The sequence below is a fragment of the Stegostoma tigrinum genome, chromosome 4 (genome assembly GCF_030684315.1).
Source record: "Stegostoma tigrinum isolate sSteTig4 chromosome 4, sSteTig4.hap1, whole genome shotgun sequence".
Lineage (NCBI taxonomy): Eukaryota > Metazoa > Chordata > Chondrichthyes > Orectolobiformes > Stegostomatidae > Stegostoma > Stegostoma tigrinum.
In genome coordinates, this window is record NC_081357.1 from 57915709 (window position 1) to 57943227 (window position 27519).

The 27519-nt window shown below is 41.1% G+C and overlaps 1 protein-coding gene across 1 annotated transcript in view; it reads left to right on the top strand.

The window, feature by feature from the left end:
• The first annotated feature begins 396 nt into the window (after positions 1–396).
• Positions 397–27519, top strand: part of frk (fyn-related Src family tyrosine kinase) — a 101735-nt gene continuing 74612 nt past the window's right edge. Inside the window, exon 1 of the mRNA XM_048531475.2 lies at positions 397–1129. Coding sequence (XP_048387432.1) covers positions 801–1129 — 329 coding nt within the window. The 5' untranslated portion in view covers positions 397–800. The remainder of the gene's footprint in view (positions 1130–27519) is intronic.

Consider the following 27519-nt stretch of genomic DNA (forward strand, 5'->3'; position numbering starts at 1 on the left):
CTCAGCCTGGCGTGGAGCAATCCTCAAAGGCGAAACTATAGCATTCACAACAACGAAAAAACAGACGTTGCTGGAAAAGCTCAGTAGGTCTGGCAGCATCTGGGCAGGGAAATCAGAGTTAACGTTTCGGATCCGGTGACCATTCCTTAGAACTGAGGCGTTCGTCGGTGTTTTAAACATTAATTGTCAGTATGCCAATATTTTATCTAAACTCTATTAGCATTGAATTATTCTTCTCATTGTGTCTTATTGTGAGACTACCTCAGGAGTGCGCTGCCATTGGGTTGCTGATCATATCCCATACAGAAACATAAGTTATGTTCTTTAATAATCTGCTCCCCGAATTTTCCACAATCAGCTCCAATCCCAACTCAGAAGGCGTAAGCATATAACAAAGAAACACCCAAAATGGAATAGGAATGGTTTGAATCAGATCACTGCTTTAAATGATCTTTCCCTCGCTGATTTGCGCTTTCGGGGGAAATACCCGACCAGGAAATAAACAAAGTTCATGTTTATCCGGGGCCGTAGCTGCCCGATACGTGTTCGGTATGTCGATATTGTAGCAAAGTTTCAGAGCAGATCATTGGCACTTGTTACCGAGACAAACACTTCCTGGTTCAAGCTCCAAGTCGAGAAAGGATTGCGCCGTGAAGCAACGAAGGCAATATATAGAAGTGGGTCTAGATTCGATTCCTGTTTTGTCTGAAGTCGTTAAGGGAGTTTGTTCATTGATTCCTTCTACGAATGTCTTCCCTTTCGGAGACGGAATAGAGCGGATCCATAGCAGAAGTAGCAACATGGGGAATTTCATACGGACTCACTGTACATGTCTCAGGTGTGTCTGCCCCTGTGTCTTCAACACTGATAAGCCCAAAGAAGAGAACATCCAGCCCCAGCCGCACCCCCCGGCCGTTCCCCCCTTGCAGCTCAAGATCTATGTAGCTTTGTACGACTACTCGGCTCGCACTCCCGAGGACCTGAGCTTCGAAGCCGGGGAAAGGCTGGAAGTTACCGACCAGTCCCTGGACAATTGGTGGCTGGCTCGGTCACTGTGGCGAGAGGACAGCAGACAAGGCTACATTCCCAGCAATTACGTTGCTCCTGACTGCAGTATAGAAGCACAGCCGTAAGTAGACAATATTTACATTCAGTTAAGGCAAAAATACGTCAGCGTAGGGCACTGAGTTTCACCCACCGTGGGATCCCATCGATTGATCTCTACAGCTGTTACGAATCAGTGGATCTCTGCCAAGTGGGTAGTTAGGAATATTCAAGCTGACTTGGGCAATGGTTGGAGAGTGAGCAGGATCTTATCAAGCCCCCTAGTAACTATTTATGCTTGACTTAGGTTGTTCTGAGCTCCCGCGGTGGAATAAATAACCCTGTCCGAATTCTCTCCTTTCATCTTCATATCTGTGAAATCCACCATGAAATTGGTGCGGGAGTATTTACGCAAAACTTGATCTGATCGAATTTAATTTTTGTCATTGCTTTCGGACTTACATTTGAAGAAATTGTGGTTTTGAAAAAAAAATAAACTTGTTGGTTGACCTAGTCATGAATCCGTTTGGTCACTTCCATGCAACGGGGATATTATCTATTTAACAACTGTTACAGGGTACGTTTTCTAAGATATATTTGAACTTCAGAAGAAATGTACTTGCATGGTTTCGTGCTGAATTGCATTGCGCTTCATATAAACAAACTAATTGGTGGATTGAGAAACCTGTTACAGTCTATTGGAGTTCAATAAATAGTGACTGGCACTTAGGCTTATCAAACAATACACAATTTCATGAATATTTATAAGAATTTCTGTGGTGTTTTACTGCAAATATTACATAGTCCTGTAGGTTAACAGGTCTGCCTGATTAGGAGAAAATGTACCTTGGGATTTGTTGTTAAGGCTCTGTCTTCAATTTCCAATGCTCCACAAAGTGAAAAGGAGGTTGTGAAAGGCTCTGGAGAATGGTTGTGAAACTGGAAAAATAATTATGAAGGTGCGCAAAAGAAAACAACAAGGCTTAAGCAATGATCAAAAACAAGTGGGAGGATACATTTTAAACTATTAACCTCCAAGTGGCTAAATGTTCCAACTGTGTTGGAAAACATATCTAGCTGTCACTTGAGAGGTAATTTGCATGGTATAAATATTGTAAAATCATAAAGCTGATAGCTGTCTTGTATTTGGTTAAGTCTTTTAAGTTGTTATATATACCACACAAAGTCCTTGAGTCAATTACAGACTGAGATTTACCTGTTTTTATTTGTTGCATTATGTAAAAGAAGTTGTAAAAGGATAATTATGGATTTCTTAATGATCTGAAATGATTTACATACATTGAAAAGAAATTCTAAGCCTTTTCCTATTCTGTCCTCCACTTCTAATTGTAAAGATGTCTGTCTACTTAACAGAGATTTGGTTATTATGAGGTTGTTTCAATGTCCCATTTTGTCATTCCTAATTGCTCTTTGTATATGATTGTATATGAGAGTAAAGTCTTAAGTTTACAGGGGTTCAGCCGTTTTAAGCACAACTTGCACTGATGACTCATAAGCAATTGATAAATATTTCCGCGACAGTGTGTAGCAATTTGAAATGCATTGCCAACATTCGATCACTGCTGATAGGAATAGTATCATGCTTTCAACTATTTTAATAAGGCTGATCATACTATAATAAAGGTAATAGTACATTTAGGTTCATTACTTTTCACCCTATAAGGTACCTGGTGTGACCTTCTGTGTAGGTAGTTTGTTACAGTTCACTGGGAGGATCCATGCTGCTGTTATAATGTGCATGTTTCAGTCTGGAGCTAAAGATAGTGATAGTGGAAATTACAATTTTCTTTCCCAGGGTAGCTGTTCTGATATTGATTTGATTTAATTTGATCTATAGTAGTCACATGTACCTAAGTACAGTGAAAAGCTTTGTCTGTAAGGAGTGTAGGCAGATCATAGCAAACAACGACATACAGATCATAGGGTGTTTTGTCTTCGGAAGTTTTAAAATCTTTTTCACACCCCAGTGCATGAACTTCTATAAATCCTGATAGAAATAGAACCCCACTATCTCTTTTAGAAATTTCTCCATCAAGGCCCTCAGTTGTGTTAGGCTGCAAATGATATGTGCACCTTTTAAAGTATAGTTTTGAACTGTTTTTTTGGAATCACAATGTCCAGACACTAATTTTTTCTCCTATCTTTGGTGGTTTCATATCCCAATGTAAATTATAGCAATGGTTGAACTCAGAAAGAAGTTTGTGTGTCTTTGTGATATGCTACTTTGGATACTTGGGGCCACTTAACGTAAAAAGGTGAAATAGAGACAAATAAAAATTCCAAGTTACAATAAGTAACCATTATTAATGCTTGGTGTGTGCAATTTTCACAGTGGTATTCCATTCTAGGTGGTGGAACATCAAGTTGACAGCACTTCTGCTCTTTTGCTTTTTGCTAGTTCCCACATGACCAGTAAAATTAGTACTAGCAGCATGTACAGAGCCAGAAGTCACACAACACCAGGTTACAGTCCAACATGTTTATTTGGAATCACACAAGCTTTCATAGCACAGCCCAATTGTCAGGTGCAGTGGGGGAGCAAGGCACACAGACACAGAGTTTATACACAGAGAGATTGAGGGCAGACATTTCAAAAGATCGTACAACTTGTGTGAGTGGAGTGTCAGATGATAAGTATCTGCAGCTGACTAAGTGTGTTAGACAGTGTGCAAAGTATAAAATCAACGTTAGTGCTGTGCCATCACAACAATTAGACAGAGCCACAGGAATATGCAAAAGGTAACATCTCAGGCCAGACACTGAATTGTAGCTGAGAGGCTGTATTCAGAATCTGTCTCAGGACTTAACCTGGAATCAGGCTGGTTTTATTCTGAAAGCTGGAATTTATAAGATGCCACACTTGTGTGTGTCTACAAATTGTGTGTTTTTTGAACAAATTAGAAAATATCTGCTAAACAAACATCTTGGATGGAACGATTCACCCCATAGATTTATATGTATATGTGTGTTTATGTGAGACAGAGAGAGGTGGGGGGGGGGGAGTGTGTGTGTGTGTGTGTGTGTGTGTGTGTGTGTGTGTGTGTGTGTGTGTGTGTGTGTGTGTGTGTGTGTGTGTGCGTGTTTGTGTGTGAGAGAGAATCTGCATGGATGTGTGTGTATGAGAGAGAGTGAGTGTGTACATGTGTATACACAGGATCTGCTCAAATGAAGAGGAATGCGACAGATATCTGAAAAGTTTGAAAGACTCCCTCTTACGAATGGGATACAATGCTTAATGCATTGATCGCCAGTTCCGACATGCCACAGCAAAAAACTGCAACAGTGTAGATAGGTCAAATGAGCTGGTAAAAAACTTGACAGTGGAATATAAAATGGGGAAATGTGTGGTTATACACGTTTCAGGAAGAATAGAAGAGCTGAATATTATTTGAATTGGGAAAGACAGGAAAAAGGTGCAGCACAGAGGGATTTGGGGGTCAAAAAAACTAGCAATAACGTGGTAAATGAATTGTTGGCTTTTGTTTTAATGGGAATGGAGTATAAAAGTAGGGAGGTCTTGCTGAAACTTCATAAGGCACGGGTTAGATGACACTTGGAACACTGTGAACTGTTTTGAACTCCTTATTTAAGGAAAATTACACTGGCTTTGGAGGGAGCCCTGAGAATATTCACTAGGTTGATCCTGGGTTTGGAGGGGTTTTTTTTATGAGGAGAGGTTAACAGGTTAGGCCTATACACATTGGAGCTCAGAAAAGCGAGAAAGTTATTGAAACAGACAAGATTCCAAAATTCTTTGGGGATTTATTGGGGTGGTTGTGGAGAGATTGTTACCCCTTGTGGGAGAGTCTAGAAACTCAGGCATAATCCCAGAATAAGGGTTAACCTGTTTAATAGAGAAATAAAGAAGAATTTCTTCCCTTGGACAGTAGTGAATCTGTGGAATTCTTTACTGCACAAGGCTGCAAAGACTAGGTCATTAAATATATTCAAGGCTGTGAGTCACAGATTTTTAATCAATAAGAAAATCAAGGGTATTGGGGAAAAGACAGGAGAGTGGAGTTGCAGATGTTCAGACTAGCCATGATCTCACCAAACAGTGGAACAAACATGATGTCGTTTCCAACTTTAGACAATCCAACTGTCCCATTTTCCTGGTTGCTCACATTCAGTGGCACCACCATTGAATAATTCCCCCATCTTGGGTGTTACCATTGACTAAAAATGAACTGGACTAGCCATGTAAATACTGTGACTACAAGAGCGGGTCAGAGGCTAGAAATATTGTGGGAAGTAACTCACTTTCTATATCTCTAAAGCCTGTCCACCATCTACAATGCACAAGTCAGGAATGTGATGGAATATCTCTCCCTTGGATAGATGAATACAGCTCCAACATCACTCAAGAAGCTTAACACGAAGCAGCCCCCTTGATTAGAACCCCATCCATTTTCAACATTCACTCCATCTGTCACCAATGTGTAGTGGCCATTGTGTACCACCTACAGAAATACACACACACACACACACACACACACACACACACACACACACACAGGCAGTGCTCACATCCTGTGAAGCAGTAAATAAAAAAGATCAGGTACCATGAGAAAAGCAATAATCATAAAGATATCCAATAATTGAGCATAATTTCCTTGAAATAATTTGGAAGGAGATTTGAGACTGATCAATTCAGAATGGATACAGCTCCAGAATTTATGAAGAATATATCATGTGTGACTAATTTTTGAGAAGATGCCTAACATGGTGCATAGGGAATGTTTTTGCTTGTTATGACCTGGTGAGGGTTCAACTGTTTTTCTTTTTCCATTCCTCCCTTAAGTGTAACCATGGTTTAGGTTCTTTTAAAAGGATATTGTGTTACACATTCAATGCCTATTTGCCTGTTTGCACGTCTGTATGAAGAAATAAGCCATGCAGGTTAGTTGAGTTAAACAAGCAAAAAGTCAATTTTATTGCTAAAGCCCATTTGGATTTAAACAAAAAATGAAACACATGTCCTATCTCCCTACTAATGCACAAACAGATACACCCCAGGGCATGCAAAAAAGAAACAAAACTTTGCAGATTATCAGGTGTTTAAACATGGCTATGTAAAGATGAAGAAGTAAAGTCAATAACAATTTTCTGTTTGACTGCATTTTACTTCATTATCAAAGCATTGATTTAATAGTAAAGTAATGGCTGGTGGGTAGCCTTCTCCTGGAATCACTTTGCTGGGTTGAAAGCTTCCTTCAAAATCCTCTGTTTGCAGCAAGAGGCTTTCTGTCAGGTACTCAACCCACAAACAGGGCTCCAAGCTTTGCAAGACATTCTGGAGTGAGAAGGAGAGAGGGTAAAGCTGTTAATTCTGCTGTCCAGTCATCAATCTCTGCTGGATTCCAATTTGCACCCAAAGATCTGGGTCATGTGATTCCTCTCTAGTTCAAAAAGTATATTGCAAAAGGGTACCTTTGATTAGCTTATGAATTGGTACAGCTTTTCTTTGCCAATGTACATTATTAAAGTAATTTACTTTAATATCCCAATCCTACATGCCTACATGCTGTTATTGTTTGTCTTAATGAGATAGGAACATGGTGTTCAAATCTTCAGGGTGCATTGTCGCCACATTGCCATTGCTGGGGTCTTCATGGGCTTAATTGCACTCCATAGAATGGAATATGCTCTCATTTGCTCATTACCAACCACTTTTAGGTCAATGGTCCTTAAAAAAAATTATTTATTGAAAATAGTTCAACATCTATACAAGTAGCCGGTAAAATTATGAATTCATGTTTCATGGAAAAGCTTAAAATGTAGTTATAAAGTATCCAGTTTAAGTTATGTCAGAACAGACACTGTGCCTAGACTATAGTATGTAGAAGATTTTGGTCAAAAGTCTGTCCAAATCAAGCACATTTGCAGTAGATACATATAGTTTAGAATTATTAAATTGGCATGTGAGTTCGAGATTCCTCAATACATAAAGGAGTATTTGTAGAGTTTATTTTCGAACGCAGTTACATTTTGGAGAGCTGTACAGTCAGAATGTGCTTGGTTTGACCAATAGCATAGAGAGTAAGTTTTAGCCCAATAGAAACTGATGCTATCTGACAACTACAAGTTACTTGCCACATATAAGAATGGGGATAAAGACTGTTGGAATGACAACCGGGCTATTGACCTTCACACATTGAAGCAGAAAGGTTTTGAAAGGAAGAGTGTAGAGAGGGGAAATGAAATGAGTTATTTGTCAGGAATTTGATATGTTGTCTATCAGGAGACAGAATATGGGACATCTGAAATTGATTCAAAGGCTGTTGGAGTGGGGGATATCCAGTTGTTGTCACCCATATTGGAGTTCACAACCTGAGGTAGACTTGGCCCTGTTTGGAGAGAACGAGAAGCTCAACTAAAGTACGGAACCACAAGAGTTGTAATCTAAAGATAATTATTTAAGTGAATTGGTGGTATGATAAGTAGGTTATAGAGATAAACATGTGGTTAAAAGTGTGGGATGAGAATAATAATTCTATTCCATAAGGCACTGGCACTGGGAAAGTAATAAATTGTATCATTGGGTTTATTCTATCAAAAAGGATAGTCAGGCATAACGACTTTAATAAATTGTGAAAGGTAGCTCAGGTAGAAAAGCTAATATAAATAATGATTGTGAGATGGATGCATTGTGTGAAAAGCTTTTTCTGATTCATTTATAGTTTTTATTAGCGAGGCCAGAATTTATTGTCAGTCGCTAACTGACTTTGAGAATGTGAGTGGTGAGCAGTATTTAAACCAGTGTTCCATGAGGACTACATACTTACGAGGGACCTTCAGGATGCTGACTTGGCAACTGTCAAGAAATGGTGGCGTAATTCTAAGTAAGGATAGTGTATAGATCGATCAGGAACTTGCAATTGTTTGCGTTTGTATGTATCTCTTGCCCTTGATCTTTTAAGTGGTAGCGCCTTGGCAAATTGTTGCAGTGCGTCTCGCAGTGGTGCATTCTACTATCACTCTGCAACAACAATGAAGGAACTGAATGGTGAAGGTGGTGAATAGGCATTGATAAGTCTTTGTTCTCGATATTGTTGAGATAGTCAAATGATATTGGAGCTGCATTCATCTCGGCAAGTGATGACTATTCCATTACACCCTGACTTGTGCCTTGTGGACAGTCTTTTGAGAATTGGAAGATACACTGCTCACCACGGAATTCCCAACCATTTTGGACTCTTCTTTCTGCATGCATAGTATGGTCCAGTTAAACTGCTGGTCAAAGTTGAGCTCTGGAATGCTGATAGTGGGGATTTGCCTGGCATGTCTGTGGTATAATTATTACTTGATGCTGATAGTGGGGATTTCCCTGGCACATCTGTGGTATAAATATTACTTGATATTTTTCAATCCAAAACTAAATGTTGTTCAGATGATTATTGCATGCAAACCCAAACGTTTTCAGTTTTGGAGGAGTTTTAAATGGTTTGGAACACTGAAAACATAAGCAACCACCCTCAGATTCTAACCATGTTATTCTAGTTGCAAGTTTTAGCAAACCTTGGTCATGTATTGTAAAATATATGATAAGTACTACACATCTTGCCACAATTTTGACATTTTAATCATCTCTTCACTTGCATGTATTTGGCATTAGTTTCAACCCAGGATTCAGCAATATTTCAGCAAAACAATTTTATAAACTTGCCCAAAATGTCAACGCATGTAGAGTTATCTACCATGCTTTTCAAATGTCATGTCTAATCCATGTTTGAAACATTGTTACTTCGCTTATTGTAATTGATTTGTAATTCTGAAAAAGGGGAGGCATGTTTTCGACATGGTAAGAAGAAAGCTCTTCAAAGCCCAAATATTCTTTGTCCAGAATTTTAAGTACAAGAATGTGTATGTGTATCAGCTATGATTCTCAATATGTTTAATAATGCTAGAATATTAAGTGACGTCACTTCAATCTTAAATTTACTTATGCCAGCTGCATCCTTTGTGTTGGCATATTCCTGTACATTTACTATGTGCTGTGTAATACATATGTTTCCACAGTTAAAAGTTTCATCTGTGTTCAGCAAAACTTTTATTAAAATATGTAACTTCTCTTTCCTCAAGTTTCTCATTCTGAATTACCAATTCATGTATTGTAATGTTAAATTAATAGACGACTACAACTTGTATGTTATGGAGAACACAGCGCAGGCTGTTTGATTAGCAGGCTGTAAAAGCAAACAATCATTCAGCCAGTGTTTGCTGAAAGCAATGTTTAAGTAAAGAGAACATGTTGCTTAACACTGGGTGTTCCCATTAAGAAGCTTCTTCTGTACAATTGGCAATAGCTTAGAGCATTCTTGTAAGGCAATCTGCAAAAAACTGCAGGGAAAATTTTATTCAACTTAAGTTAAAACAGCAAAGAACCAATTTTATGTGCGGGATAGTTCTATTGACAATTGTTGCTTTTAAGCCAATGACCATTTTATTCTATATAGTAAAATCCAGAACTTTATTTAGAACTATTATGACAACACTTTTATTTAAATTGTAGTTAGTAGTTTCTTTTGTTTTCCAATTTTCTGTTACTCTGCTAATGTAGAACACTGGCTCCTTCTGTACCATGTTCTAAAGGATTACTTCCTACAGAGGAGCTTGAAGATATTTAAAGAAGCAAAATATGAAACTATAATGCTGCCATTGGAATAAGAAAATGTATTTTAAAGATGGAAAATAAAAGATCCAGCCTATCACATCCTACTTGGTGAAGTTTTGTCGAAAAAGTCAAAGCTAGTTATCCAAATCAATTTTCCACTGCAGTTGTAAATGTGAAAAGCAATGTGCAAAATTCTCCCTCTTGAGCCTGTAAAGAGCATATGTGCGTAAATATAAGAGTTTCCACAGCCCATTAGGCTAGTAACTGGCACGAGTGTTTGATCTTAAACTCTAAGACTTGTAGCAGAAATTACTAAAATGTAATTATATCGCCCACTGAATGCATTTATCAATTCATGGAACATAGAACATAGAACACAACAGCGCAGTACAGGCCCTTCGGCCCTCAATGTTGCGCCGACTTGTGAAACCAAACTGAAGCCCATCTTTCCTACACTATTCCTCTATTCCATTATTATCCATATGTTTATCCAATGACCATTTAAATGCCCTTAAACTTGGCGAATCTACTACTGTTGCACGCAGGGCATTCCAAGCCCTTACTACTGTCTGAGTAAAGAACCTATCTCTGACATCTATCCTATATCTATCACCCCTCAATTTAAAACTATGTCCCCTCATGCTAGCCATCTCCATCTGAGGAAAAAAGCTGTCACTGTCCACCCTATCTAATCCTCTAATCACCTTGTATGTGTCTATTAGGTCACCTCTTAACTTTCTCTCTAACAAGAACAGCCTCAAATCCCTCAGCCTTTCCTCATAAGATCTTCCCTCCATACCAGGCAACATCCTGGTAAATCTCCTCTGCACCCTTTCCAATGCTTCCACTTCCTTCCTATAATGCGGTGACCAGAACTGTACGCAATACTCCAAGTGTGGCCGCACCAGAGTTTTGTACAGCTGCAACATGACCTAATGGCTCCGAAACTCAATCCCTCTACCAATAAAACCTAACACACCGTATGCCTTCTTAACAACCCTGTCAACCTGGGTGGCAACTTTCAGGGATCTATTTACATGGACACCAAGGTCTCTCTGCTCATCCGCACTACCAAGAATTTTACCATTAGCCCAGTACTCTGTATTCCGGTTACTCCTTCCAAAGTGAATCACCTCACACTTTTCCGCATTAAACTCCATTTGCTACCCCACAGTCTAGCTCTGCAGCTTACCTACGTCCCTCTGTAACTTGCAATATCCTTCCGCACTATCCATAACTCCACTGACTTTAGTGTCATCTGCAAATTTACTAACCCATCCTTCTATGCCCTCATCCAGGTCATTTATAAAAATGACAAACAGCAGTGACCCCAAAACAGATCCTTGCGGTACACCATTAGTAACTGAACTCCAGGATGAACATTTCCCATCAACCACCACCCTCTGTCTTCTTACAACTAGCCAATTTTTGATACAAACTGCTAAATCACCCTCAATTCCGTGACTCTGTACTTTACGCAATAGTGTACCGTGGGGAACCTTCTCAAACACTTTACTGCAATCCATATACACTGCATCAGCTGCTTTACCCTCATCCACCTGTTTGGTCATCTTCTCAAAGAACTCAATAATTTTTGTGAGGTACGACCTACCCTTCACAAAACCGTGTTCACTATCCCTAATCAAATTATTCCTTTCCAGATGATTATAAATCCCATCTCTTATAATCCTTTCAAACAATTTACCCACAACGGAAGTAAGTCTCACTGGTTTGTAATTACCAGGATTGTCCCTCCTCCCCTTCTTGAACAAGGGGACAACATTCGCTACCCTCCAGTCTTCTGCCACCATTCCTGAAGATAATGACGACATAAAGATCAAAGCCAAAGGCTCTGCAATCTCCTCCCTAGCTTCCCAGAGAATCCTAGGATACACCCCATCCAGCCCAGGTGACTTATCTATTTTCACACCTTCCAGAATCGCTAACACCTCCTCCTTGTGAACCACATTCCCGTCTAGGCTAATAGCCTGTATCTCAGTATTCTCCTTGATAACATTGTCTTTTTCCTGTGTGAATACTGACAAAAAATATTTATTTAGTGCCTCTTCTATCTCTTCGGACTCCACGCACAACTTCCCACTACTGTCCTTGATTGGCCCTAATCTCACTCTCGTCATTCTTTTGTTCCTGACATACCTACAGATGGGGCTGTTGTTACAAGTCAGCATATTGAATGTGGGAAGGATAATCAATCTCTTAGTTGATCTCAGCAGGGGATTAAAACAGTGAACAGAAAGGAAACATGCCCAGGATTACTGAAAAATAATCAGGAACACTGACAAAAGAATGAGCATGTGTGGAGTGGATCTCCCCTTGGCAGCTACAAGTTGAAACTCAACGAATATCAGTGTCACTGGCACTGATGACCACAGCTTTTATTTTTATTATTTGTGGGATGTGGCATTATTGGCTGGGCCAACACTTATTGCCTATCCCTACGTGCCCTTGAGAAGGTGGTGGTGAACTGCGTTCATGGTCTGCTGAAGTCATTTTGAAGTAGGTAAACTCACCTTGCTGTTCGGGAGACAGTTCCATGATTTTGACCCTGTGATACTGAAGGAACGACAATATGTTTCCAAGTCAGGATGATGAGTGGCTTGGAAGGGAACTACTCCCCCTGTCTTTCCAAATGGTAGTGCTCTCACATTTGGAAAGCACTGACTCAGGAGCCTTGGTGAATTTTGGCAATGGATTCTGTATATGTTGCACCCTGCTGCTACTGAATGTTGATGGTGGAGCGAGTAAGTATTTGTGGATGTGGTGCCTATTTAGTGTTTTCTTTTGCTGGTGGTGTCAATCTTCTTGAAATGTTGTTGCAGCTGTACTCTTCAAGACAACTGAAGGGCATTCCATCACAGTCCTGACTTGTGTCTTGTAGATGGTGGGCAGACCTTGTGAGTCAAGAGGTGAGTTACACATTGCAGGATTCTAGTTTCTAAATTGTGCTTATAGCCATAATATTTATATGGCTCCTTTAGTTAATTCTGGCTAATGGTAAACTATAGTAAACTGATAGCCGGGGTGGGGGTGGTGAATTCAGCGATGATGATGCAATTAAATATCAAGGGGTGATGATTAGATTCTGTGTTGTGGGGATTGTCATTGCCTAGCACTTGTGTAGCATGAATGTTACTTGCCATAGGCCACATCTGGGTAATTTTACACATTGGTGGGTACGTGCCAGCCTTGTTGCTGCACTGGAGCAGCTTGCCTACGGGTGTGCCAAGTTCTTGAGCACATGTCTTCAGTACTGTTGCTGACATTATATCAATGGCAGTGACCAAAATATAATTAGTTTTGAGGAGGTTAAATGTATATGACGTGGTGAAACTAACCCTGACTAAAGTGCATGGAATTCATCTTACTATGAGCTATGATTTTACCTGAAAATATAAGCTTGCTCTGTTTCTCAATTGTTAAACTGTAAACTAGTAGAGACATTTAAAGTGGTATAAGTGTCAGTCATGGCTCAGTTTGTATCACTCTCGTTACCAAGTTAGAAGCTTTTAGGTGCAAGTCCAATTCCAGACAGTTTCTCACACAATGCCAGTTGCTATATTTAATGACAGGGGTGGTGCCTTTCAAATGACACATGAAACAAAAGCTCCATCTGCTCACTCTAGTGATACATAAGACCATTTCAGTATTTTGCAGAACTGTAGAGGAGTCCAGTCAAACATTTATCCCTTAACTAATGTAACAAGCAGAGTCATGATTTTAATAGCACTCCTTTGTGGCCATTTCTGTGTATCTCGACAAAACTGGACTAATCTAGTCCTTTATTACTTATGGCCATGTTTGGGAGAGGGATACAACTGCACCAATGTAACCTTGGTTTACATAATCATGTGATTGTTACTGTGAGGCAGTAACTGTTGGTTACCATTTTGCAGCCAGTTTCAATAAAGTTTCAATATTGACAAGATTGTCTGAACAGCATGTAACGTGCTGACAGAAGCAGAACTGAGATTGAGTGCTGATGAGGATTAAAAGAGCTACAGAGGCCGCTTTCTTCAAAAATGCCAATCTTCAGCCATTTAATTCAATACATGTGATATCAAGAAATAAATGAGGCCGTTCTGGTATAACTACAATATTGGTAAATGTATAACATTGTAGAAAATTGCCCAGGTTTGACCTGCCCGTGAAAGGCAGGACCATTGGAACTCTGCCAGGTCCTGCCCCATCAGCCCACTTTTGATCATCAGTAAATGATGAAAGGTGTCAACAAGTGTCTTATAACTAGGCTTACTTAGCAAAAGGCCGCTCGCAGATGCACTGCTTAGATTCTGCTAGGACCACTTAGCTCCCGAAAACATTATCGCCTTGCTATAAACATGGACAAAAGAGCTGAACTCCAGATGAGGTGAATTTGACATCCCTTGACATTAAATTTGCATTTGAAGTAAGTGTGGCATGAAGGAACTCAAGAAAATCTGACACCCTCACCTGGTCAGGCCTACATGTGACACTAGGCCCACAGCAGTGTGGTACTGTGGATGCCTCTCAATTGCCCTCTGAAATGCCCTAGCAAGCCACACAGTTGTACCAATCGCTACAAAGTCTCAAAGAAATGAAACCAGACAGATCATCCGATATTGACCTAGGCACTGGAAAAGACAATGGCAGAAACAGCCCTGTCTACCCTGCAAAGTCCTCCTCACTAACATTTGAGGGTTAGTGCCAAAACTGGGAGAGAGATCTCACAGTCTGGTTAAGCAACAGCCTGACATAGTCATACTCAAAGAATCACACCTAACAGACAATGTCCCTGACAACATGATCACCATCCCTGGATATGTCCTGTCCCACCGGCAGGACAGAACCAGCAGAGGCAGTGGTGGTAATCAATTGTGAGAGTGTTGCTCTGGGAGGCCTCAACATTGACTCCGGACCCCATGAAGTCTCATGATTTCAGGTTAAACATGGGCAAAGAAATCTCCTACTGATTACCACATACCGTCCTCCCTCAGCTGATGAATCAGTACTCTTCCATGTTGAACAACACTTAGAGGAAGCACTGAGGATGGCAAGGGCACAAACAGTACTCTGGGTGGGGGATTTCAAAGTCCTACAGTCCCAGCAGTACTACTGATCGAGCTGGTCAGGTCCTAAATGACGTAGCTGCTAGACTGGGTCTGTGGCAGTTGGTGAGGAAACCAACAAGAGGGAAAAACATACTTGACCTCATCCTCACTAAGTTGCCAGCTGCAGTTGCACCTATCCATGACAGTATTGGTAAAAGTGGCCATCACACAGTCCTTGTGGAGATGAAGTCCTGCGTTCACATTGAGAATGACTTCCATCGTGTTGTGTGGCACTATCACTGTGCTAAATGGGACAGACTTTACACAGATCTAGCAATTCAAGACTGGGTATCCATGAGGCGCTGTCGATCGTTAACAGCAGCAGAATTGTACTCCAGCACAATCTGTAACCTCATGACCCAGAATATCCCCCATGCATCCATTACCATCAAGCCAGGGGATCAACCATTGTTCAACGGAGAGTGCAGGAGGGCATGCCAGGAGCAGCACCAGGCAAACCTGAAGATGAGGCGTTATCCTAATGAAGCCACCAAACACTTGCACTCCAAACTATGAAAGCAGCAACTGACAGACGGAGCTAAGTGATCCCAAAACCAACAGATCAGATCTACGTTCTGCAGACCTGCTACATCCAGGTGTGAATGGTGGTGGACAATTAAACAACACACCGCAGTAGGAGGCTCCACAAATATCCCCATCCTCAATGAAGGAATAGCCCAGCACATCAGTGCAAAAGACAAGGCTGAAGCATTCGCAGCAATCTTCAGCCAGAAGTGCTGGGTGGATGATACATCTCGGCCTCCTCCTTTGGTCCTCAGCATTACACATACCAGTCTTCAGCCAATTCGATTCACTCCTCGTGATATCAATAAATGGTTGAAGACACTGGATACTGCAAAGGCTTTGGCCCTGACAATATTCTGGCAATAGTACTGAAGACTTATGCTCCTGAATTTGCTGCTCCCCTAGCCAAGCTGTCTCAGTACAGTTACAACACTGGTATCTATCCGACAATGTGGAAAATTACCCAGTTATGCCCTGTACTTAAAAAGCAGGACAAATCCAACCCGGCCAATTCCCATTGTATCAGTCTGCTCGCGATCATCAGTAAAGTGATGGAAGGTGTCATCAACAGTGTTATCAGCAATAACCTGCTCAGTGACGCCCTGTTTGGGTTCCACCAGGGCCACTCAGCTCTTGACCTTATTACAGCCTTCGTTCAAACACGGACAAAAGAGCTGAATTCCAGAGGTGAGATGAAAGTGACAGCCCTTGATATCAAGACTGCATTTGACTGAGTGTGGCATCAAGGAGCCCTAGCAAAACCAGAATAAGTGGATATCAGGGGGCAAACGCTCCGATGGTTGGAGTCATACCTGACATAGGAAGATGGTCAATCATCTCGGCTCCAGGACATCTCTGCAGGAGTTCCTCAGGGTAGTGTCCTAGGCCCAACCACCTTAGTTGCTTAACCAGTGACCTTCCCTCTATCATAAGGTCAGAAGTGGGAACGTTCGCCAATAATTGTACAATGTTCAGCACCATTCATGATTCCTCAGATACGGAAGCAGTCCATGTTCAAATGCAATTTGGGCTGACAAGTGGCAAGTGACATTTGTGCCACACAAATGCTAGGCAATGGCTATCACCAATCAGAAACAATCAAACCATCATCCTTTGACATTCAATGATGTTACCATTACTGAATGCCCCAGTTTCAACATCCTGGGATGTTATTATTGACCAGAATCTCAAATGGACACACCACACTAACACAGTGGCTACAAGATCTGGTCAGAAGCTAGGAATACTACAGTGAGTAACTCACCTCCTGACTCCTCAAAGCCTGTCCACCATCTACAAGGCGCAAGTCAGGAGTGTGATGGAATACTCCCCACTTGCCTGGATGAATGCGGTCCCAAAATCACTCAAGAAGCTTGACACAATTCAGGACAAAGTAGACTACTTAATTGGCACTAAATCCACAAGCATCCATTCCCTCCACCTCTGATTTTCAGTAGCACTGCACAAATTCACCAAACATCCTCAGACAGCACCTTCCAAGCCCACAACCACTTCCATCTAGAAGGAGAAGGGCAGCAGATATATGGGAACACCACCACCTTCAAGTTCCCCTCCAAGCCACTTGCCATCCTGACTTGTAAATATATCTCCATTACTTTTCTGTCGCTGGGTCAAAATCCTGCAAATTCCTTCCTTATGGCATTGTGGGTCAACCCACAGCAGGTGGACTGCTGCAGTTCAAGAAGGCAGCTCACCACCACCTTCTCAAGGGCAACTAGGGATGGCAAGAAATGCTGACCAGCCAGTGACACCCACATCCCATAAATGAATTGAAAAACAATTTGTAATTGGGGATGGGGAGGAGTGTTAAATAGTTGAGTCATACCTGCTCATAGGAAGATGGTTGTGGTTGTGGGATGTCAGTCAGCTCAGCTCCAGGACATCTCTGCAGGAACTCCTTAGGGTAGTGTCCTAGGCCCAATCATCTTCAGCTGCTTCATCAATGACCTTCCCTCTAACATAAGGTCAAAATGGGGGATGTTTGCTGATGATAGCACAGTGTTTAGTACCATTCTTGACTCTTCAGCTAGTGAAATAGTCATTGTGCAATGGAGCAAGACCTGGGTAATATCGCAACATGTGACAAGTGACATTTGTGCCATATAAGTTTGATTGTGGTCAAGCCAGATTTTGATCACCTTCACTCAAAGAGAGCCAAACAATTGTCTCCTGGCATTATCATTGCTGGTTCCCTGTTATCATCATGCCGGGGTTTAAAACTAGCCAGAAACAGAACTGGATGAGCTGTATAAATACAATGGCTGCAAGGTCAGGTCAGAAACTAGGAATCCTGCAACAAGTAAACAAACCTCCTGAATTCCCAAAGCCTGTCCACCAGCTACAAGGCACAAGTCAGGAATGTGATAGAATACTCCCCATTTGCCTGGATGAGGGCTTTTTCAAGAATACTCAAAAAAAATGAAAAAAAAACAGCAGATTTGATTGTTTCTGGATGCAATGCTCTTCATTCCCTCCATGCTGATGCTCAGAGCAGCAGAGTATACAAGCTACACTGTAAAAATTCACCGAGGATCCTGAGACAGGACCTTCCACACCCATGACAATTATCATCTCAATGGTAAAAGCAGCTGACACAAGGGAACCGTTGTGACTTGGACATATGTTACCATTCCTTCATTGTCATTAGGGCATAACCAGGCCAAGTGACTTCAGCACTTCAAGGCCACAACCTCCTTGTCAAGGGCAATTAAGGTGGGCAATAAATACTAGTCCGGTCATCAAAGCCCATACACCTGAATGAATTGAAAAATAGCTGACGGTGGCCTACTTGAGCTGTGGAAGGTTCCACAAGCAATTGGAAGAAACGGAAAAAGAGCCAAGAAACACGACGCAGCTGACACACTAAGTTAGACTCATTAATGAAAAGTCGAAATGAAAGGTGATATAAAGCAGAACTGGGCTTTTTCCATGTGTAATTGGAAATTGATGAAATTGTGACAGATCTGCTTTGTCAAATCTGAACAGTGACTTGTATCTAGATTTCTTTCACTATTGGCAAGAGACTATTTCAAAACGTGCTTTCTAACAAACAAAACAAAGAGAAACAAACTTCATAGATAGTGAAAACCTTGAAGGCATGCTGGAATTTCTCAGTAAATGTACTTTGTGGATAATATGTATTCAATATTGTGGTGCAAAGAGAGTGCATTGATCAATTTATTGATTAATTAACTCAACCTGCAGAATACTGTAAATTTGCTGTATATACTGTAAATACTGTTAAAATAAAAGATGATCTAGCTTAAGGCAGGAGGTTTATAAAATCATGAGGTGCATAGATAAGGTGAATAGCAAGGGTCTCTTCCCTAGGGTGGAGTTCATAACTGGGGATGGGGGTGGGGCATACTTTTAAGGTAAGAGGAGAAAGTTTTAAAAGGGACATGAGGGGTAACGTTTTTACACAGAGAGTGATTTGTATGTGGAATGAACTGCTAGAGGAAGTGGTGGATGCAGGTACAGTTACAATGTTTAAAAGACATTTGGATATGTTAATGAAAAGGAAAGGTTTGGAGGGATATGGGCCAAGAGCAGGCAGATGGAGCTAGTTTAGTTTGGAACGTGGCAACAGAACCTTCAGTCTGACCACACAAATGACCCAACGAGGTGAAACTCTCCAAGGGTGACAATAAATAATGACTAAATAATGGGCAGAAAACACTAAGGACGTGCTTGTTGTTGTAAGGTTGTATTGGACATACAGAAATGAATTGACAGTCCAAGATGACATATTGTTCAAAGGAAACAGATTAGTTATCTTAAAAGAGTTAAGTGGTGAGGCACTTAAACACATCTGTGCAAGACAACAAGGAACTGAGTTACATTTGAAGAAAGCAAAAGATGCGCCCTGTTTGCCAAACCTGACCAACAAAGTCAAGGGCAACATCATTTTTTGAAGAAAGGTCTAGGCCCAAAACACCTGCTTTCCTGCTCCTATAATGCTGCTTGGCTTGCTGTGTTCGTCCAGCTCTACACCTTGTTGTATCGGTTAATGCAGTGTTTATAATGAGCCTCAAACCCAACCCACTAGAGAGCTGCTGAACATCCCAGACAGCCCATGAATGAAGCTGGGAATAAAATCCTTCACATTAGCAAAAACTGATGATCTTGTTACCAATTGTAATTAATGGGAGATAGGCCAGCTGACTGCAATGTCTACTGTTGTGATTGTTGAATGCCTGAAAGTTCACTGGTACAGCAATCCCAACATTGTGATGAATGACAATGGCCGTCAATCCTTGAATGAAGAATTCAACCACTTCATAAAGGATTGTGAAATTCAACACTGTAATCATCTTCACATTATCCCCAGCCAAATGGAAAGGCAATGATGGCAGTGAAATCACCACAGGAACCAAAAAGAAATCTAGCAATCCCAGCACAGATATAGGAACAAGACAATCCGCAAGTGGAGAAACAGACATGGATAAATCAGTCCAGTACAAAGAGCAATGTGATGTTTCACCATAACCCCTCTTCCCATAGCAAAAAAATCTATTGCAGCCAAAGTTGTAATAGGTATGAGTGACAAAATCAAGTTAAAATCGCAAATTGTCAAATGTGATTTTAAAGATTGCCAAATTATTGGCAGAGTTGAGCACTGGGGAGCTGGTACAATCATTTAGTGCTCTGAACAAGATCCAATGCAAACTTGGGGACCTGAGTAAAGCTGAACAGGATATTAACTCACCACCTGCACAGTGCACAGATCAGTAGTTAGACACACAGATCCACAACACCTCATCAACACAAATGGCATATCAACAGACACAAAAGCAACAACAAATGAAACAGAAATGGAAATGATGCTCCCTGGGGCGGGAACATCAACGAGTGACAATGGGCATACATACCATTAAAAGAAGGGCTTGACTTCAAAACTGCGTGTATTTGGAGTCTCATTAGAATAATAAACTGCTAACATGAGCATTTTTCTGTACAGGGGTTAGTTGGGTAACTAAAAATATACAAAATGCATGTAAACTTTGGAGATTTTGTATGAAAGGGATTGGAAATGCAACCTACTAATGTACCTACGAGCTTGCTGCAGTTATGTGACCACTGCCACTGAGCACAGGTTCACGGATGCCATTTGCTACCAGTTTCAATTAAGTCACGAGAGAGATAAACTGTTGCCTTTCGAGCACATAACAGTGTTCATATGAGCGATTTTGACTTTCCTGTAATCAATGGTGGAACTTCTTAACTTCAGCTCTCAAATGCGCTGACAGTTCTGAACCAAAAATGATGACAAAAAAGTAGAAAATAGCCTCAAGACTGATAGAAATAGGCTTAAAAATGTGTTCTACAAAGTAGTATGTTTGTGCATGGAGGTAAACTGACATTTAAAGATGGCCGTGAATCTGTTGGGCAACCAAGAAAATATTGATCATGAGTCTCTTGATGCATGTGTGAAGTGTGTAGAGATGTTTCCTGTGGCTGAAGTCTTAGATGACTGCTAATCTGGTGCAGCTGAGCCAATGAGAGATAGGGAAAGATAATCATTTTTATGCAAGAGGGCTCAGAAGTGTACGAGGCACCCAGATATTTGCTCAGGATAGCAAAATCAAAAGACATAATCCTTTTGGACACTTCAATTCAATTTGAGCAGCACTATAATCAAAACACTTTTTGGATTGCAGTAAGCTATCATTTCAGAACATGAGAGGAAATGGCAGTTTTTGAAAAAAGTTGTTATTCCCTGCCAGTTTGGAAAAATTTCAAGCGAACATGTTGTGGGATGTATTGAATCAGTCTATTTATAGTGAGTTGCAGACTTTGTCAGAGTTTAGTCTTGAAATAGCTTGCCAAAGACCAATGGTGTTAGCCAAAACAGCCTACTTGATTTGCATCTCATCCAGCAGCTTCAGCATTCACCCAGAGGCACAGTGATAGCAATATGTACCATCTATATGAGATGTACTGCAGTAACTCACCATGGTTCCTCCCACAGCACCTTTTAAACTTACTAACCCTACACCTAGAAGGACAACCGTAGCAGGTGCATGGGAACACCACCAGCTGCAAGTTCCCTTCCAAGCCACTCAACATCTTGACTTGGAAATATTTCGCTGTTCCTTCACTGTCACCTGGATCAAAATCCACACACTCCCTTCCTAATAGCCTGTGAGTAGCCCTAACCCCAAGGACTGCAGCTGTTCAAGAAGGCAGCTCACTGCAACCTTCTCAAAGGCAAATATGATTGGGCATTAAATCTTGGCCAGCAACACCACATCCCATAAACAAATGTTTAAAAAGCCATTTTTTTGTGCACAAGGTTGAGTGTTTGATAAAGATGTATCATGTAGGAATTCAGACTTATAATTTTTGAATTAAAAACAGATCACAGTTCTTACATGATCTTTAAGATTGGTACTCACTGATGTGTTTGACAAAGAATATAACATGGATGACTACTAGTAATTGTCCTGGGAGGTGCTGATTTGGAAAATATAAATAAATTGTGCTAAAGCTGATCCACTTGGAACCTGAAATATAGGTTCTGAAATTCTTCAGGATGTGATTTTTATCGATGTAAACCAACGCCAATCAGCTGCAGTTTGTGATTTTAATGGGAGGGCAGTTCAATTGAATGGAACTGCAGGGCACAAGTGGACCTGATTGAGGTGTATGAGATTATGAGGGCCTGGGACAAGGCAGCTTTAGTCAAAGAGTCAAGAACAAGGGGGCAAACGTTTAACCCAGTGGGTGATGGGAGTTTGGAATACATTGCTTGGGAGTGTAGTTAAGGCTGGTAACCACCACAATATTCAAAAAGTACTTGGATGAGCACTTGAAGAATGATAACATTCAAGGCCATGGGCCTGGTATAGGAAAGTGGAACTAGTGTAGGAGGTAGTGTACTTTTAGCAGTACTAACTCAATGGGCCTATGATTCTATTAGTGCCATCTTGGGTCCGTACTGGTGACTGTGTGTCCAAAGCGATGGAAACATTTCACAACTGTCTGCCTCTTTATGAGATGGAAGCATGACGTTGGGAGTGATTACATTGTCTCACCAGCTATCTCCCATCTAAGCTACGCCAGAAAACCAGCAGAGTAGCAATGTGATTTAGATTTCAAAGTAGTTTGTAATATGTTCACACACCACAGCAACATCTTCAGATCAGTTCATTCACATCCCAGTGGAAATGAGTAAAATGCTCTTCAATTTTAATGCTGCAGTTCAGTTCACACTAAATTTTCAAATGGCAAATCATATTACAATCTATAAACTATCTTCTGTTATTTTTGTTCTATTATTGCAAGCTAAATTTTGCTAATTCAACACTGTTAAATTTAAAAAAAAGTAGTTGAACCTTCAAATACTTTATAGCTAACCTATCAAGGAAATTGTCTCCTTGCTTAAACCTATCTTGGTGACATCATTCACTTTAGTTGCTTGGCAGTTTACTTAATGAAACTCTAATTTGTGTGAATTGTGCATTTTGGTGAATGTTATTACATCAGCTGTGGAGATGATGAAGTGAAAAGCAGAAACATATCTTCTGTGTTTGTTTTAACAAAGTGCATTTCAGCACCTAGCTTGGATTGATTTTTTTGCATGCTCAATGACTTGACATTTCTGTTAATTGCAAGGTTGAATCAACCTTAAATTACCCCAAGTCTTATTTTCTCATTCTGCCATTTGGTCAGAAAAGTTTCATTAAGAATGATGTGAAGATTTTATTCATTGTGTTTGTGCTGTCAGGATAATGAGAGATGTTGCAGAATTTTGAATTATCCTATGTGTTCATGATGTTGCATCTGCCAATCTATATTTCACTCCAAATAAAAATGAAAAAATGGAACCACAGATTTTAGCATTTTGAATTGTAGCATATAAGATTTCATTGCAAATTGTATCATCATTTCTCAAAAACCAGAATTGCAGTTAATTTTGAATCATAGTAAAAATGAGAATGTATACCTTCAAAACAATGTGCTGATCGGACGTTTGCCTATCTGTGACAGTGTAGGGGTCACCTTCTTGGTCATATTAACTGTAACATTTTTGAAAATTAACTTATACACTTCACTGCCAAACCAAATAACTGCTACATGTAGCCAGAGTCTTCAAATATTAATGACATAGAGGACACTATTTGTGTTTATGTTGACCCCCTGAAGGAGGAACTCAGTGATTTCCTCGTAGCTCTGTGAATTTTTTTGTTTTCAGACAATAATCCAATTCCTTGATTGTCTTAATTGAACCTGCCTCCTCAGCAATGCATTCCGAATCCTGACTGCTGATTATGTGAATGCTTTCCTTCGTTTCAACAATGCCTGTATTCTAAAATTCTTAATCTGCGCCATCTGGTTCTCAATTGTCCTATCAATGGGAAAAGTTTCTTCCTCTCTGCTCTATCCAGATTGTCCATGATTTTGAATACTTCTATTTAATCTCCTTCCTATTTTTCTTTTTAGGAAAACACTCCCAATTTTTGTAAGTTATTCTTATCCTTGGAATCATTTGTGTAAATTTTTGCAACACCTTCTGCACAATTCCGAAAATGCTTTTCTGTACACAGGTTCTGTGCATTTACACACTATTTTGATTTTTTTTCAATGTTCTTAATGCAAATCAATTCCTTAGCAGTAACAAAGTGTGGAACTGGAGGAACACAGCAGGCCAGGCAGCATCGGAGGAGCAGGGGTAAGGGAGCTGGGAAATAAATAGAGAGGGGAGGTGGGGCTGGGAAAGGTGGGATGGTGATAGGTGAGTGCAGGTAGGGAGTGGTGGGGATTGATCAGTGAGGTGGGAAGAGTGGATAGGTAGGAAAAAAATGGACAGGATGTGTCAGGCTGAGGAGGCGGGGATGAGAGGGAGAGTTAGACATGGGATGAGGCCCAGGGTGTGGAGATATTCAAGCCGATGAATTCCACATTCAGGCCATCGGGCTATACACCCTTGAGGCAGAATATGAAGTGCTGCTCCTCCAGTTTCTGGGTGGCATCATGTGACACTGGAGGAGGCCCAGGATGGACATGTCACCCAGGGAGTGAGAGGGGGTGTTTAAAATGGTTCATGGCTGGAAGGTTTTGTCGTTCGTCACGTACAGAGCGTAGATGCTCTACAGAATTGTCTCTGAGTCTCTGCTTGGTCTCACCAATGTAGAGGAGGCCACATCAGGAGCAGCAGATGCAGTGGACCAACCTGACTGCCCCTGCTGACCCATTGTCTCTGCCTGCCTATGCCCCACGGAACTTATCTCTGCTTACCTTGACTCTTTTTTTTCTCCCCCCTGCCCTGGGAACTCCCTGCCTATGTTCGGGATACCACCTACGCCCTCCAGCTCCTCCAAGATTTTCAATTACCTGGCACCCAACACCTCATCTTCACTATGGACATCTAATATCTACTATCTACACTAGCATCCCCCACATGGATGGCCTAAAAGCTCTCCGTTTCTTCCTCTCGTGCAGGCCCAACCAGTCCCCCTCCACCAACACCTTCATTCACTTAACCCAACTGGTCCTTATGCTTTACAACTTCTCCTTCAATTCCTCCCACCTCCTACAGGCTAAGGGGTGGCCATGGCAATCCGCATGGGCCCAACTGATATCTATTTCAAGCACGCTGACTCCCACAGCTACCTAGACTACACCTCCTCTCACCATAGTACTGCAAGAATGTGATCCCCTATTCCCAATTCCTCCACCTCCGCCGCGCCTGCTCCCAAGATGGGGTGTTCCACTCCCGCATGCCCCAGATGTCCTCCTATTTCAAGGACCATAATTTGCCCCCTGTGCTGATCAAAAATGCCCGCAAATGCAAGTCTTGCATTTCCCGCACCCCTGCCTTCACATCGCCTCCTCCTAATAAAAATAAAGACAGAATCTCCCTTGTCTTCAATATCACCCCACCAACCTCCAGATTCAACATATCATTCGCCGTCACTTCAGCCACCCACAATCCGACCCTACAACCAAAGATATATTTCCCTTTCCACCCCGATCTGCCTTTCATAGGGGCCGCTCTCTCTGTGACTCCCTCACCAACTCCACACTCCCCACTAACCCACCACCCTGGTACCTTTCCCTGCAACTACAGAAAGTGCTACACCTGCCCCTACACCTCACCCCTCACCTCCATTCAAGGCACAAAACAAACCTTCCACATTAGACAGGGGTGCACCTGCACATCCATCAACTTGGTCTTTTTACCTCCCACTCCCAAGTCCTGGGTGACATGTCTATACTTGGCTTCTTCACTGACCCATCCTCATCACTCCCTACCTACACTCATCTATCACCATCCCCCCTACCTTCCCCAGTCCCACCCCCCGCCCCATTTATTTCTGAGTTCCCTTCTCTCTTTCCCATTTCTGAATAAGGGTCCTGACTGAAATGTCAACTTTCCTGCTCCTCTGACGTTGCCTGGCTTGCTGTGTTCTTCCAGCTCCTTACTTTGTTATCTCTGACTCCAGCATCTGCAGTTCTTGATATCTGTCAGTTTCTTAGCAACGTTATTTTGATATCCATTTTATAAATCTTAGTGAAACCTTGATCTTAGTGGAATTTGGAAAGCTTGCTGATCTTCTGTAGCTATTTTAAACAGTGTCCTGGCTGAATTAACAAATGTGTCAATTTCTAAACAGATGAATTGAATTAAAGATTACAAATCCATATAGTGTATCTACATGACACTACATGACTGTACAGTTCAGAGAAAAGTTTAATTGGAATATTTACCAATCATTTTTTTCAGCAATTGGATGTGCTGGTTATGTTGTGGAATGTTTTCTACCTATAGCAGCTCTTTTCGTTTAATCCTCTTATCCCACCATTGTTAACTGTGATATCCCCCACTTAACTTCATCAGCAATATCCATGTCAATCAGAGGAGATAGCTGTGAGGAGACAGAACAGAATAGATTCCCCACAGTGTGGAACTAGGCCATTCAGCCCAACAAGTCCACATTGACTCTGTGAAGAGCATCACACCCAGATTCACCCTCCCACCCTATCCCTGTAACCCTGAATTTCCCATGGCTTGGGTTGTGGGAGGAAATCAGAGCACCCAGAGGAAACCCATGCAGACACAGGGAGAACATGCAAAGTCCACACAGTCGCCCATGGCTGGTATCGAACCCAGGTTCCTGTCACTGTGCTGAATCAAGTGCTTAAACATCCGAAGGGTTTTGACAGAGTATAATGACAGACATAGTTCCTGTTGGAAGAAGTATTAAAAAAAACCCAAAGTGATTGGCAATTAAAGGACAAAGAGTTGGCTGCACAGGTCTTAGAGAGAACCATTGCAAACATGTCGGGCTGAATGGTCTTCTAATGTAGCCATTGTATGATTCTAATAATCTGGAAATTACCAACAGTAGACACATATTTATGATCATTACAAAGCAGAATTCATGCTCTCAGAGGTTTCTTCAGTTAGCTGGTGTGTTCCAAATGGGATCCAAAACTGCATCTGTTGTAATTACTTTCTCTGCTAATGTACAATAGTTACCATTCTAAAAGTGCTTAATAATGTTTCCTACCTTTGGCTGTTCTCATGATAAATGGATCATGGGAACAGCCTCAAAAATATCAACGAAATTCCTGCATGAATGTCATTATCTCCAGTAATTTCTTTTACATCAATGTCATATTGTAAATTGCAGCAGTGTCTATGGATTGGATTTGAGCTTAATCAGGATGCCTTGTAATGCTATGCTTTAGTCACAATGATGCAGAGTTCCCAAAAGTGCACTAGTCAATGTATTTTTTTTCAAATTCTGTAGGCTACAACACCATGACAACATTTGAAGTGATTAGCAGTTTTCTTCATCTTCCACTTTGCTAGGACCATGCTTAGTTGTTCTTTCATTCCCCTGATGTGTAATTTTCATTAATGAAAGCTGGCGTTCTGCTTGGTTGCAGCTTATTTAAAAAGTCAATTTTATTAGCTTTGAAGATAGTTTCAAGTTGATAATGAGAATATTTGAAGTATTATGCTAGAAGTCTCGTTTCAGATTGTGGATACGCATGTAGACTTAAACACACAGCACTAGGTAAAAAGCCTGATCTGTGCAGCAGAAACAGGTTGTATTCCAAATTGTATGAAAATTTGATTCAGCTGCACAGGTACATAACTCAGGAAGATTCAGTTACTGTGACTGTGTGGATCTGCACCATGACTGGGTTCCGGATGTTTTTGACAGATGAGGA